This window comes from Battus philenor, unplaced genomic scaffold, assembly GCF_028537555.1.
Source record: "Battus philenor isolate CCGP_79_NKW_IND1 unplaced genomic scaffold, ilBatPhil1.0.hap1 SCAF_5, whole genome shotgun sequence".
Classification (NCBI taxonomy): domain Eukaryota; kingdom Metazoa; phylum Arthropoda; class Insecta; order Lepidoptera; family Papilionidae; genus Battus; species Battus philenor.
The window spans coordinates 9,779,952-9,794,627 of record NW_027181715.1 but is presented as its reverse complement, the minus strand read 5'-3'; the positions used below and the strand labels follow the sequence as shown (position 1 = coordinate 9,794,627).

The 14,676-nt window shown below is 35.4% G+C and overlaps 1 protein-coding gene across 11 annotated transcripts in view; it reads right to left on the bottom strand.

The window, feature by feature from the left end:
- hyd (E3 ubiquitin-protein ligase hyd) overlaps nucleotides 1-14,676 on the bottom strand; it is a 32,327-nt gene that overhangs the window by 14,447 nt on the left and 3,204 nt on the right. For 6 of the 11 annotated variants that reach the window (XM_068772822.1, XM_068772829.1, XM_068772824.1 and 3 more), the window contains exons 2-27: nucleotides 13,083-13,432; nucleotides 12,839-12,993; nucleotides 12,402-12,625; nucleotides 11,870-12,054; nucleotides 11,065-11,255; nucleotides 10,762-10,912; nucleotides 10,281-10,416; nucleotides 9,732-9,892; nucleotides 9,292-9,434; nucleotides 8,509-8,668; nucleotides 7,602-7,984; nucleotides 7,262-7,435; nucleotides 6,086-6,274; nucleotides 5,111-5,222; nucleotides 4,847-4,954; nucleotides 3,801-3,948; nucleotides 3,395-3,538; nucleotides 3,100-3,325; nucleotides 2,954-3,019; nucleotides 2,708-2,880; nucleotides 1,905-2,095; nucleotides 1,517-1,665; nucleotides 1,263-1,429; nucleotides 914-1,159; nucleotides 459-686; nucleotides 71-249 (exon numbers count right to left, since the gene is read on the bottom strand). In XM_068772822.1, coding sequence (XP_068628923.1) covers nucleotides 71-249; nucleotides 459-686; nucleotides 914-1,159; nucleotides 1,263-1,429; nucleotides 1,517-1,665; nucleotides 1,905-2,095; nucleotides 2,708-2,880; nucleotides 2,954-3,019; nucleotides 3,100-3,325; nucleotides 3,395-3,538; nucleotides 3,801-3,948; nucleotides 4,847-4,954; nucleotides 5,111-5,222; nucleotides 6,086-6,274; nucleotides 7,262-7,435; nucleotides 7,602-7,984; nucleotides 8,509-8,668; nucleotides 9,292-9,434; nucleotides 9,732-9,892; nucleotides 10,281-10,416; nucleotides 10,762-10,912; nucleotides 11,065-11,255; nucleotides 11,870-12,054; nucleotides 12,402-12,625; nucleotides 12,839-12,993; nucleotides 13,083-13,432 — 4,739 coding nt within the window. The remainder of the gene's footprint in view (nucleotides 1-70; nucleotides 250-458; nucleotides 687-913; nucleotides 1,160-1,262; nucleotides 1,430-1,516; nucleotides 1,666-1,904; nucleotides 2,096-2,707; nucleotides 2,881-2,953; nucleotides 3,020-3,099; nucleotides 3,326-3,394; nucleotides 3,539-3,800; nucleotides 3,949-4,846; nucleotides 4,955-5,110; nucleotides 5,223-6,085; nucleotides 6,275-7,261; nucleotides 7,436-7,601; nucleotides 7,985-8,508; nucleotides 8,669-9,291; nucleotides 9,435-9,731; nucleotides 9,893-10,280; nucleotides 10,417-10,761; nucleotides 10,913-11,064; nucleotides 11,256-11,869; nucleotides 12,055-12,401; nucleotides 12,626-12,838; nucleotides 12,994-13,082; nucleotides 13,433-14,676) is intronic. The other 5 variants (XM_068772825.1, XM_068772832.1, XM_068772823.1 and 2 more) reach the window with 4 other exon arrangements.

The window sequence follows — 14,676 nt, the reverse complement described above, 5'->3', positions numbered from 1 at the left end:
AAACAAAAAAAGGGGAATAACTATGGGTTAAATGGACATTGTGCGTGTAAATAAGAATTAACCTACATACCAGCATCTGAACCTTGTGTAGCACCGGTCTGGACGCTGCGTTGTGCTGATTCGGCATTATCTTGATCATCAGAATCACTTTCTGTCTCCACCTCGGCAAGTAAGTCTAGTTCACTTTCACTCTCACCTCCCTCGGCACGTTCTGTTCCATTTTCCACGACTACGTGCTGTTCTTGCCCTCTGTAAGCAAAAGCAAATTGAAAAAAAAAGTGTACTTTCAATTAGCTGTGATTTACCTTGGAAGCAAAATAATCAATTCGACAATATTATTATCTTATCAAGGATATATAAATCGCACAAATTATACTCTAAGCGTTATTATTAGAATATAATTAAAAACAAAATCTGGTTACATGATGGTAACTCAGCGAAATTGTCCCTGTATGTACCTTTCACCCATTGTATCGTCATGTTGGGCATCAGGGGCAGGTACCGGTGCCGGTAATGTGGGCTCATCTGTTTCAGAGGCGTCATCGTCTCCTCCAAGTGCTTCTCCCGCAACATCGTCAGCGTATTCTGTTGCTACGGGAGTTGAAGATCTATCAGGAGCTAGTGTGGAGCTGCCCATGGATGCTCCACTCGTAGTTGCTCCGCGTCCTCCTCCCGTATTGGATTCTCTGTTGACAAAAATTAGCCCAAAAAATGTATAAACATTACTCTATCTAAGCGGAAGGTATTTTCAAAATGTTTAAAGCAACGGAAATTCAGCAGAAATTCAAAATTTTGAGTTGTGAGTATAATTTCTCTACATAAAAAATTGAAGGTGGTTTGTTATGTACTACTATTTTATAATCATAAAAAACAAAATGACACAAAAATACTTATACCCAAAAAATAAAGATACCTGCGGGTGTGCCCAAGTCTCGTGTGTCCGGTGGAAAGAGGTTCTACCCCGAATAAATCTTCGCTGCCATTAACTAGATCGACGTAAGTAGTAGCGAGAGGAAAGGGTGCAGTAGGTCGTACAACGCCAAGGCGAACTGGAGCAAGTAGGGCGTCCGCAGCCTCAACAAGTTCCTCTACTGCAAGGGCTACCAGAGCAGCAAATACACGACGGCAACGAACTAAAGACGATGTTATGGATAAGGGCCTGCAAGAAACGAAGAAAAGTTTTTAAAGGCATTATTTTAGTTATTAAACATAGAAGTAAACAAAATACCCATTGACTTAAATTTGTTCGTCATTATACTCACCCTTTTTTTTTAGCAGCACCGGGTGCCATTTCAACGCTGAAAATAACGAAAATTCTAGCTACGGAACGCACAAACCGACGTGCCACCTCTCGAGCACGTTCAGCACGTCCCGGTACAGAATCGTTTTGTTGTTCTCTTATCAATGTGTGCAATAGTGTATCGAGCATCTGCAAAACAAACATCGAACATTTTTATATTTTTAATGTTGTACTTCAATTCATCTTATTCATATAGTAATAATAGTAGTTTCTCACATCATTGGTGCACTTGACGATGAGTGCATGGGTAAACTTATCAAGCAGCGTGGTTCCCGACTGATTGAGCGAGGGACTTCCGGGTCGGTTATCGCCGTCACTACACGTAGCACCGCACATAACTGCTGCTTCTACAGCAGCCCAGTCACCTAATACACATGAAAACAATATAATTAAACATGAAATGTAAATTTACATCAGATGTAAAAAATAACTGCATGCTCGCCACATATGATGTCTGCAATTAATTTCATAAGATAAATGTAAACGACGTTCATTAGTTTTAACATTTCTTTACATAAAAATAGTACGTATAAATCATGGGATTCCAAAAACAGAAGTACAGCAAGTAGTATCCTCATTTAAAAAAACAGTAAACATATTTTACCTAGTAAATGTAAAAGTGCACGCCTAGCAAAACGCGGTGGCTCGAGGTCGTGGTCGGGCGCGTCGACTTCGGCATCGGAGCCCGGCTGCTTGCGTGGTCCACGACCTCGCCCACCGCCCGCGCGGAACTGACGCTGCTCTACCGCTTGTCGACCAACTGTCTGCACTAGGAACAGCAATATCGATTCTCCCCTAAAAATAACCAACATATATAAAAATCATTCAAGATAGGTTTTTACGCCAGTATAGATTTAAGTATTGTAAGCGTGTAGTTTTGAATATCAACGATTAAATAAATACTTTTGAGGTATGTGAATACAAGACTATAGACCGTGTTGCACCTGGTGATAGACTGCCCCACATTTGAAGGACTTCAGTCTATCTGTGTGAAAGAGCTAAGAGAAAGAATTAAGGTGAGTAACATCGCCTTCTTGGTGAGCGACGGTGAATATGGCGATATGGGGCGCCGTATTCCTAATTTTTAGGACAAGAGGACAAAGTGCAATACATAGTAACACGATTTAGTTACGTAAGACAGGGTGGGATAAGACCGGAATACTGTGATTCATAAATAAAAACAGATAAAATGTGTAATTAATATAGGTGTTTAGTGACAGAGTGACAGGTATTTTGAAGAAAGATGATGAACGAAAGAATATATGAAGCAAAAAGAACAAAATCAAATAAAAATCCAAACTGAAAAAATCATATACTCTTATAAAAAAAAGTCTGTATCCCATGTGTACGGGTGTAAGAGAATTCCCTGAAAACAGGGGCATTAAAAAAATATCACTATAACGATACCTGGAGTTGAAATGTGTAGCCAATTGAGTGTCTCTGGCTAGCCTTGCCAATAAGTCACACCGTGCAGCCCAATTCCCTCCAACAAGAGCTTTGCATCGACATTTTTCCCAACAGTCGCAATAAGCTGTAGGCGAAGTCCGTTTCAATTTACAGTCATGCCCTTTATGGCAAACCTATTTAAGAAATAAAATAAAATATTGTTTATTTTTTATCAGAAATAATTAAGAATTATGTATAATTACCAACCTTGGCACATTCAGTACAACAACAAAGAGATCCTGTGAGTCCACATGTCTTACACTCAAATATGTCCTAGAATCAATAAAAAAAGGTCAATGCATATTATTTTAAACACAAAACATGTCACAATGTCAATATATTTTATAGTATACCTGATTAATGTGTTCTTGGCCAGTCCATGTAAAACTGCATGTATCATTGCAGCATAGTACTAGAAGTGGGGAATGATCAGGATGTGCATTTGGTGGGAAAATGGCAGCTGACCGTTGGTTCTCATCAGCGTCCGTACAAGATCGAATAGCATCCAAAAGCACGAGAGCAGCACGATAGGCTCGTTCCGCCACAGCAGCCATTAGCGGAGTTTGACCCATTCCATCTCTACACAATTTAAATTTAAGTTTAATATAGTTAATGCAGGATGCACTTCACTAGGAAACACCTACTTACTTAGCGACCAGTAGCTGCATAAGATAGGGTTGTAGAACAGAGCTTTCACACAACGAACGCAACGCAGCCAAAGCGTTACCGCGCCGCTCAGCTGGATCAGCGCTCACGGCGCCAGCTCCGTTTGCTCCGCCACCGGATATTTTGCTGCAAAAAAGCGACGTTTAAACAAATCTACATTATTGAAACTGCATGACCCAGAGTGCAATTAACCTGTAGTATAACATCAGAGAATTAAAATGAATATTTTTTTAGCTGTAGACATTTTATTGCAAAAATAAATGACTCATGTACATACATTGGACAGCCCTAGTTGATCTATTTTGTTAACGACAAGTTCAAATATAGATACAAAAACCTAATACAAGAAGGAATTTTACTTATGTAACAACTTTACATACAAACTTACCTATTATTTGTAAGTCCCATTAGACTATCTTCATCACCGGAAGCCTCAAAAGTTTCTGGGGGCCAAGAAATAGCTGGTACAGCTTCTTCAGCATTGGCTCCACTACCACTAGTACCACTGGGTATATTCGGCATTGAAGAATTTTCTACTATATCAAAAATAAAGATGTTAAAAAAGCCTTCATGCATGTTCTAAGATGTTGTAATCCGTATGATTGAACAGTGGTTAAATGGTTGCCATAAGTTATCTTAATATTTTATCTGGCCACAAGAGATGCTTGTGAAAATAACTGGTCAAGATTCATACCAATCTGCTTTCAAAATTCTATATGTACATACATACATACATATATACACGACAAAGATGTTTGGAAATGAATTTCTCTGTTTAAAGTTTGAAATTTTTAATACAATGATTAAAAAATGACAAACCCTACTGAGTTCCTTATTAGTTCTCCTCAGTGAGCGACAATACACAAATAATTTTTGAATTTGAATATATAAATATGTTAATTCATCCATTATCTTAAAACGATTTGCTTATTGCAGTTATGATTTACTTAAAACATTATTGGTTTCTTTTACTTCAGTATATTCTATGCAGTACTAGAATTAGGTATCTTAAAACAATTGAACGTGTAAATAACCTAACTAAAACTATATACTAATGATAATACAATAAGAATTTGTTATTTTGCTTCACTTTGTTGGTTACTAAATTTACTTGTGACCTAAAACATAAAAAGATTATATCCAACCCACATTTTAAATATAATCATAACACACTCTTCATATTTCCATCTGATGCAAATGGGTTAACAATTTACATAAGCAAGTTAGGTAATAAAGCATTTAAGGTGGTGGAAACAATAATTATCTATTTCTTGGCATACAATTTTGTCTAACTACTTAAGTTATCTTTAAAAAATATATTATTTTGTAAAATATCGAATAACTTGTGTTAATTTAAATAAAATAATTAATAAGGTGACATATGAATGTACCAAAACCATATCATAATAAGAGGTCTTGCTTAAGAAAATTTACCTATATCTGGTTCCTTATTTGAAGTTGGTGCACACATATGCACACAAGCATGTAGTATGTTCCTATTTCCATCACAGCGTTCTTGTAGTATAGAAAGTATCTGTTGTTCTGTCGGAAAAATAAAACAAATAAAATTCAACATTTTAAAAATAATATAATATACAATATAATATATATATATATAAATATATATGTACATATATATATATATATCTTTTTTCAAAGTATAAATATATGATTATTAATAAAAACTACCATACTCACTATTATTATCAGCTTCAAGTAAATGCAACAGTTGTCGCACACCATCAAGATCACACCGCAACACACGTGGCATCATAAGTTGAGGCTCCGGTACTATTATTATAAGTGCAACCTACAAACAATTGTAATAGTTATTTATTGAAATCAATAAAAATAAGAAAGCCCTATTATTCATTTTTTCGCAACTCATTTATATATATTCTTAATTCAATCAAATATATTTATAAATAGTTTTTCTAAATTACAGCAAGTTTGTAATAAATATCCCTGGCTGAATACAAAATAAATTTGGATATCACTCCACTAACCTTTAATCATTTTAGATTGATTGTTCATAAATTCAAAATATTTTTATTAAATTGCCATTTACATTACTTTCAAATAATCGATTATTTTTAGATTCAATTATAATCTTAATATACTTTGTTATTTATTGAGCTACTAATCAGCACGGAATTCTGATCTGCTGGAAAGAGCTGATCAGAAACTGAACTGTAGCTCTTTTAAAATAAAATTTATCAATGTTTGATGTAAACATTACAATATGAACCATATAAATAAATGAGTCAACCAAATTCCACACATTTTGTACTATTGAAAACTCTTGAATACCAGAATAGATGATAATATTTAATAATATACTTTTAATTTTAGATTTTGAAACTAAGAAAAGGAAATTCATAAGCATGTTGTAGAATTTTTTTATTAACAAGTACACTGCATATATAAGGTGTTCGAAAAATTATAATAATTGATTTTGTAGTAAGTAACCCCTTCGCTACGTTAGTGTGCTCCGACGAATTGAAGGCGCCGAACGATGATCGTATACTCAATGGTTAAAAATTAATACATCGCGGAGCTCATGGTCAAGTTCTATCACTGACGTCGTTTATAGGCGACGTTCGCAGACGCAGATGGCGTGGATTTCGTCTACAGGCGAAGCTCGAAGTATAAGGGTTAATAACATATACGTACTTGCGACTTGAGCGTGGCATGGTGTGAATGCGCCGAGCCGTGTGGATGCAACGGTAACGCATGCGCGGCGAGGGCGCGTGCAGGCGGTAAGTTAAGCGGTGGCGGCTCGCGCACCATACCCACGCAATCGCGCGCAATCGGATACAGAGCGCCATTCCCGTCTGCCATCATCACCACCGCCTCGCTGCCCTGTTGCAACAAGTTACATACATGGTTGATTGCACAACACTTTTTGAAGCTATTACTAATCTGGTAATCTCTACTTGACAGATTCCATGTTCATTTAGCATCTAGATTTTTATCACGGTTTCTTTATACTAACTTCTTGTTGTTTTTTCATTTCGTATCACAAACTGTCACTGCTTCACAAATAACTCTCAAGAGCTTCTTGTAACCAACCACAAGGAGTCAAAATAAGACTGTCTAAACATATCGTAATAATTTTTCAAAAGCATTGTTTTTCTATTTTATTTAGGAATTTTTACAATAAGTTTTGGGGTGAACATGTTTCATTAGGGCACCTAATACTCTCGGACATGGCAGTATATTCATATAAAAGAAAGTAAGAGACACCAGCAAGCTTTTTCTCCAACAAGGAGTTTCAAGATGGACATGGTCTACACCAGTGTTTCCTAACCTTTTTTGTGCCATGCCCCTCCTCTTAACCCTTTTTAAAATTCTTACGCCCCCCTGTGTAACATATATAATTTCTATATTAAAGCAAAAGGATTAAAATCCATTTTCGAATTGACCCATTTAACAATCAAATTGCCCCCCCCCCCCCTGTGGGCTTGGGCCCCACGTTGGGAAACACTGGTCTACACTAACGAGGAGACAATGGACAATAAATAAGATATTTCAGCATAATTCTTAAACAAAAACTGATGATCATTAAAAGATATTATACAGCTATAAACAATCCCATCTCTTGAACTATTCAATTCAATTGATACTATTCATGTAAGAATCAATACAATCGTGTTAAATCACAAAAAACTTCGAAAGTAGTACCTCTCTACCTTTTCTCATTTCGAAAAAATTCAAGTTAACTTTTTTCAAAATGTAATCAATTCCAACACAAGAAACTGGTTTAATTTTACTAAAATAAAAAAATAATTATTACAAATTAGTTACAAGCTAATCTGACTATTAATACGTAAAACAATAAAAAAATACCTCGGCTGCAGTGGCCAGTTGTATGCCATGTCCATTAGAATGTCCAAGCAATGCAGTGTGGTCCGTAGGGAAAGTGCTATCGGTTAGTGCACGAGTAGCACCTACAGCATACACTGCGTAAGCTAGCGCGCCTCCAGGACGTCGGACGACAGCGTGAACACCACGGCTATCCACCTAAAAAGATAATTTAGTTTTAATAACACAAAAATTTTTAATTTTGTTATTTAACTGTTAATGGTTGCGGTTTAAATTATCAATAAACACTATGTTTATTACAACAACATAATAACTCACAACAGGTAAAAGTATATTAATTATCGAAAAATAAGAATAAACTTACAGCTATAGTTATAACTTGCAACTCTGGTGGCAATGCAACTTTTCTTGGGGAGCGTTGCAGGCAATCCGGTCCGCGAGAACCGGAGCCGCTACCCGCACCCCACTTTACGGCAACTAAATCATCTTTCCGTACTAAACGACAATCTTGGAGCAAAGTCGTCCAGTCATCAGGAGTAGTAGGTGTTATCTCTTTGCCATCTTTGCCCACAGTCGGAAAACGTACAGCAGCATAGGCTCCATCAACCTTCAGCACACGACCCAGAGGCACGCTTTTAACATCCTCGAGAAAAACTACTTCTTTAAGTGGCCACTCTTCTTCGTCACGTTTGGAACCATCATTTGATGAACCCTCTTCCCCGCGAACGGTTACACGTTTAGCGCGTTCTGTAACATTTTATAATAAATTATCTTTTTCACTTTAAAAGATGAAATATATCAACTATGTGCACAAATTATGTTAATATTATGTACATGGTCTCTAGTATTCTTTGTTCCTGGGAAAGTCAAACAGATTTTTGAAATGGACACCTGCAATTTGTAAACACATTTAGGTACTTACGTGTTAACGCCACGCAGCTACAAGTTTTTAAATGCCACTAATGTACACTTTAAATTTTTTCGACTAACCGAACTTAAAAAATTGCATCCAAATTCAACAAGGATTCCATAACCTAACTGCATACGCATATGAGCAACAAAAATGCTTTTTGTTGGCGCAAAAGAGCAACTTTTGCTGCAAAGGCATTAATACGTAAGTATATTACGTATGTAAGTTGCATATGCACTGTAACTCCAAGTGCATATTTTTTTTAAAACTCATGATTCATCATTTAACTTTAATAGGTGTCAAGTGCTATTTTTATTGGTTTCAATTTACGACAAAAAAATCATAAAAAAATTGCACTTACTGTGGGAAGTGCTGGTATCACTACAAGTAGATGAGGCAGGACTGGGCGGAGGTGGCATATCCAAACGATCCGCCATATCCTTGTTGCTATCTTTACTGCCATCTTTGTTACCTCCCGACGAAGATGCTTTTACCGATGACACGGTAAGAGGAGATTGATTCTAACAAATAAACATATTGTATTTTGTTATTGCCAGATCATCCACAATCAGCCACATTAACTCGTTAGATATTTCGACGTTTTACTTACTTATTTATATTTAGCAAAAGTTAGGATATCATTGAGCATTTTAAAATAAATATGTATCTATGCTTAACAATGATTTATTTATAGCAAGTGAATAAGCTTCATTGTACCTATTACTATTTTCCAAAATACTTTTTATTAGAAATAAATATTTGTTATTATATGTATATGCTATATAGATATAGGTCTTTAAGTTTTACAATTATAAGCAATATGAGATGGTAAATTTCGAACATAAATCTTTCATATTTATCATAAATATGTTGCATAACCTCCAATATTTTAATTTTCTTTACATTTTGTCTGTCTACCAGACATTGAAAATTTTCTATGTAAGTGATATACTGTCCATAACAATAAGGTGATCCAAACGTAAAATTAATGGTACTATACTAACACCATACATACTTGTATTCATCTAAGTCTTGAGATTGTAAGTTGTTATACTCATGCCTGGCGTATTAATGCTTAACGGAATCGTCTGCATCTTAATCAGTGTTATCTTATAACATCAGTTATGATTTAATTAATGTATACCTGGATATCTCTCTTGTCTTTATCAGAGATAGACCGATCCAACTGAGGCGGCGGCAGCAGTTTGAAGCGACACATGTCAGATAAATTCCAGGCAGCATTTTGTAAAACGCCTACTTTTGGTACGCCCGAAGACATGTTGAATCCTGTCAGACAGTCAAATGATTAGTTTTTTGTTTTCACATTACTGTTTCGCAACTAAAAACAAAACTAACCAATAATATCTGCCTAAATTTCTTAGTAAGTAGTTCTTAATCAATAAAAGAAATAAAAATTTATCACAAAGAATTAGACAATAACAAAGAGTGCCTAACTTTTATTTTTATTAAATTATTTTATTATATTGATTACATTTTCTGTTATAAAAAGCTAAGATTTTTTTAATATAACATAAGACAATGGATGAATTCACTGGTTTTTTTTTTTTAATAGTAGGTACAAACCAATGGCACCAGGCTGGTACATAGGAGCGTTCTTCATTGTGACGTTTTGGCCTGCTTGCAAGTCTTGTGGAGCAGTCGACGAATGTCCGCGCTGTTGCTTACGGGATCGAGCGCGATGCTTCTCCCACAACCTGGCACGCTGACCCAAAGGTAGGACACCCCTGAGGAATTTGTTATCAAATTACAATATAATAAACTCCAACATATAGTGATTATGTTATTTTCTATCAAAATTCTTCATGTAAACTTCAGTGCAATAAATCAACAATATTTTATTCATTACTGGTTGTCCATCATTTGTGTGGTAGGCACTGCTTTTTGTAAATGTTAAATATGAAAAAAAAAATTGTATTAAGTTTCATCATACCTATGAGTTATACTTTGATAATATGCATTTTTTAATGAATGTCCCCTCAACTTAAGGCTGATAAAATTTCATAAAATCCATTCTTAGCTGATCTTTACTCGGCAAAAAGAATATTCTTACTACATTCAAGTGTTACAGAAATATTATGATACCTAATAAATAATTAAACATTCAATACATACCACCAGTACAGTGCTCCTGATTCCAACCTGGCTACAGTATACAATGAGCAGGCGTGTAATGATATAGCTTTGTCATTACCAAACTCTGAGAATGTCTGTAAAGGATGCTCTAAACGAGGAGCTCCCGGTGCATGTGCTGTAAATACAAAATAATTATATGCATTGTGTGGAGTTGCCTGATACAGTACAGCATTTAAAAAAAAATCTTCATTTACTATTTCGTTATTGCATTATTATCTATGCTAGTACATTTATATTCTGAAGATTGTCAGTTTTACAGTTTATAATATATAAGATATCAAAAACCATGGATTAAGATTTTTGTATGTATAATATAAAATTTTGTAAAGTGAATCTAATTCGTAATTTCCTCAGAGGTGTATCCAAAGTTATAAACACATGGTTATGACTAAAAAGGACTATAAACCAACAGTTAAATTGTTCGTAAAAGCTACACGTGAATTATACAATAGTGATTTACCAATAGATTCATCTAAGAAGGTTGCAATTCTGCCATGGTCAGTCAAGACGGAAACACGAATTCCTGCAGCACTAATATTAATGATACGCTCGCCAGACATCATTCCAAGCCAATGTCCACGGGGATGATACAAACTGTTAGAACTAGAACACTGCAACATAAACATTAAGCATATTAACTTACAATAGTTAAGATCTTTAAAATGATGAAATTTTAAATCTCTTACAAAATGTATTTACAATAATAAGTTTTTTCTTTTTTGTAGGTAATATATAAGACGCCACCAATTCAAAAAAAACTTACGTCATTACGCTGGTATGGATGGGAGTCAGCCCAACGCCACTGATGCAATTGACCATTAGTGGATATAGCAATAAGTTCGCTGTATGTAGCAGCAATGTGAGTGAAACGGATGTTACTGTCCCAGTATTCCAACTCTTCCGACACCCACAGCGGCGACGCTGCCATTGCTGAATCTTTTTTCTTATTCTCAACTATAAAATAGAAAGAAATATGTTTACAAAATTCTGATTATTCATATTAATATGTACTGGATCATAAGTCCACATAAAAATATAATTGTTATACACAATGCAACTTAATGACCTAAGCAGTCAAATTATTTAGCTAATAAGAAAAAAGATGATCACATCTTACGTCTCATTCAAGATATCAAGCATAGGACATGGCACTAGACCAGATGAGATATTTCAAATGACCTAGATGATACTTTACAGCCAAGGTATATGCATTTTATACAGTTTGAGTGTCAAAAAACCCATCAGTTAAATATTCCTATTGCTGCGACGTAACCTTCACTCAAAGAAACCCTCTCTAGAAGGCCCGATGTACATGGGAGAATGCCACATATCTATCAGGTTTGTAATCCTAAGATATGCCTGTTCTGACATGATCTTCCTTTACCACTGTAATATAAGTTGCTTACCTAATATCCGTTAGATAAACGTAAATAAATACAAGTTAGTATTATATGAAACGTGTGTAAATAACATAAAGAAATTTCTTAGACATAAATATAGATATTTAATGGAATCATAAGTACAGATTTGGATGTTAAGAAATAAATTACAAGAAAAAAATAAATTACAATTATTACCGCCGTCCTTATCCCATGATGTGTCTCGAAGTGCTGATTCAAGCCATCTACGCGGCCCGAAGTACTGCCGTTCGCGCCACCTACTGAATTCCGAAGGTCGTTCTTGAGCCGAACTGCTGCTCTCACGGCTGGCTCCAGCGCGACCACCACTCCCACTGCCGCCGCCTCCATTACGACTGAATGATTGATCATTTTATAGTAACGGCCTATGGCTGATATTTTTTTTATATGTCCAGATATCAAGCACACTTTATCCGTTCCTAAGTTTAATTTCAGTATAAGTGTAACAGTTGACTAGTTAAATTTCCAGAAAAATGTCATCTAAGGTGCTGGTTACAGCTGGACATATAAACTAACAAAAACTACTAAACAAAAACAACACCCAATCACAAAATGAAAAAAAAAAAAAACAAAAAAAAAACGAGAAACTGCGTAAGCTTGTCGGCGTGCTAGAGATTGGAGTTGAGGGCTACATCTAAGGGCGGAGGAAAAGAGGCCGAGGAGCGTAGCATAACAGTTGTACCTTCTGATAGCCGCGTACCCGAAGATGTCCTCGGAGAACATCGCGTCGGCATCGATGATGACAGATTGGTCCTGCTGAGTGGCGTGAAAACCGCTGTCCAGAAGAGAAATAAGATCCTCGGGCACATAGCCGTCGCCGCCTTCTCCGCCCTCCGGTTCTTCGCCTTCTTCGTCATCGCGAGACAGCAAGTTGTTTACCGCCAGATTCACGTCCAAATTCGTTCGCTGTGTATTATTACTACATTTATGTGTATGCCCATGTTTTCTGAGGTTAAAAACTAGCAGTTAAATGAATACTTTTATAATTGACATGAATGAAATTACATATTTCAATTATTATTAGTCATTTAAAAAACAAATAGTTAACTACATTTGACCAAAATGATATTGTTCTATCTTTTTTATAGAGTGTATAAATAGTAAAAGATTCAAACATGCCTGCAACTCTCTTATAATGAGACTGCGACTTTTGCCTTGAAGTACAACTTGAGCTTGTGTTACCAAATCTTCAGGAACGAAAGGTGCTGGAACGGACACCACTCGCCCAGAACTTGATGCACCAATTATAACGCCAGTAGCTCGACTGGTTGATCCTAAAAAAAATCATATAGTTATAGACATTTTGTGGATGGAAACGAAAAGAACAGCGTTTTTTTATAAAAGTGGTCGATAAAAAATATACCTTGTGAGCTAGGTGCAGCACGAATCGAGTTTCTCATTATACGAGCTCTAGTGCGCGGCTGTTGCCTAGAGCCACAGCCGCTACTGCTACCTCCCTGTTTTCCTCCACTTGTTCCTCCTCCACCACTGCCTCCTCCTCCATTTCCCCCATTCTTGCTGGCGTCGGCCTTACTTAGATCAAGTCTATCGGGAATGATGGAGAAAGCAGCGCGACATACTGTCCCGTCGTCAAGTAAACAAGCAATATGAGCGGGGCCTGCAGTCACAGCCCGCACACCTCTGAGTGTGCTAAGTGCTGACGACCCAGCCCCTGTCCCATATCTATTCCATCGTTCAGAAACTTCTTTTAACCTGTAATAGAGTATAACACAATTCTAACAACTGGAATAAATTGATTATAATGGAATAGATTATACTGGCTACAAAGTTGTTATACTAATAAAGTATTAAAACTACTTAAGTAATAGATGAAAAACCTTTTCTTGGAAATTAACTAAGTAATTAAACAGGTTATTTGTTTTGCCTTTTAAATCTTTTTATTGACACAGGCCCCTTACTAACAAAGATATTTCATCAAGAAACTCAGTGCTGATTGATAGATGTCTTTTGATAATAATAATAAAAATAACTAAAACTGTAAATATAACCACACATTTAATATTGTATTAGAAAAAGAAGGAATAAAAGTAATGATAGTGTAGTATTTTATTTATAAGTGCATTATTCTGAACAGAATAGTATGGTGAGTTTCCACACAATAATTTTCTTTGCCTTTTTTGAGGTCTTAAATTTTACCTCACAATAAGGGTATTTCTCATTTTTCACAAACATTCCCGTTCACCATTAATAGTCCTTTAGACAATTAATAGTCCTTAACCATTACAATAACAAAACTCTGATGCAGATTGATGGTCTAATTATAAAAGCTTGATTTTCAAGAAATAAAAGTGATGAGATATCTCATTAAAATTAATGAATCATCAACATAACTTAAATATTAGTAATATAGTTTCATTTATTGTTATAAATTTCTTAAAACATGGAATATTTTATCCTACTCCAAGGCATGTTATTGACAATGTTAATATTGATAATAATAAAATGTTAACAATTTAAAAAAGCGTACGAGTGTTGAAACCCATTTGTATAGGGATCTCCCAAAGATCGCCATGATGTTCCATTGAGCTGACAACATTCAAAAACCTTGACTATGTTGTTGGACCACCTAATGCTGCACTGTCTATCAGTTGATATGATGATAATGATTAAGCGTACACATAAAAAAAAGCCTTAATGCATAGCTTATTCGGCAGCTTTTATACCTATTTCCAATCACCTGTATAAAATGATCACTATTATCTCTATTAGAATTTGGTAGGCTAACAACTTCAGGCAGTTTAAAGTCTACAGAGACAAATAGTAAACAACAATGAATTCTTATGTGTAGAATTTTCATTTATTATTTCTGAAACCATTGATTTTTTAAGTTAGGGTAGTACTTACAAATAAGCTTTACATTTGACCCTCTTAAGCTTTTAAACCTATACTCAATGTCCCTGTTATACTATTGTTGTTAAACCATTTTCATTTAAATA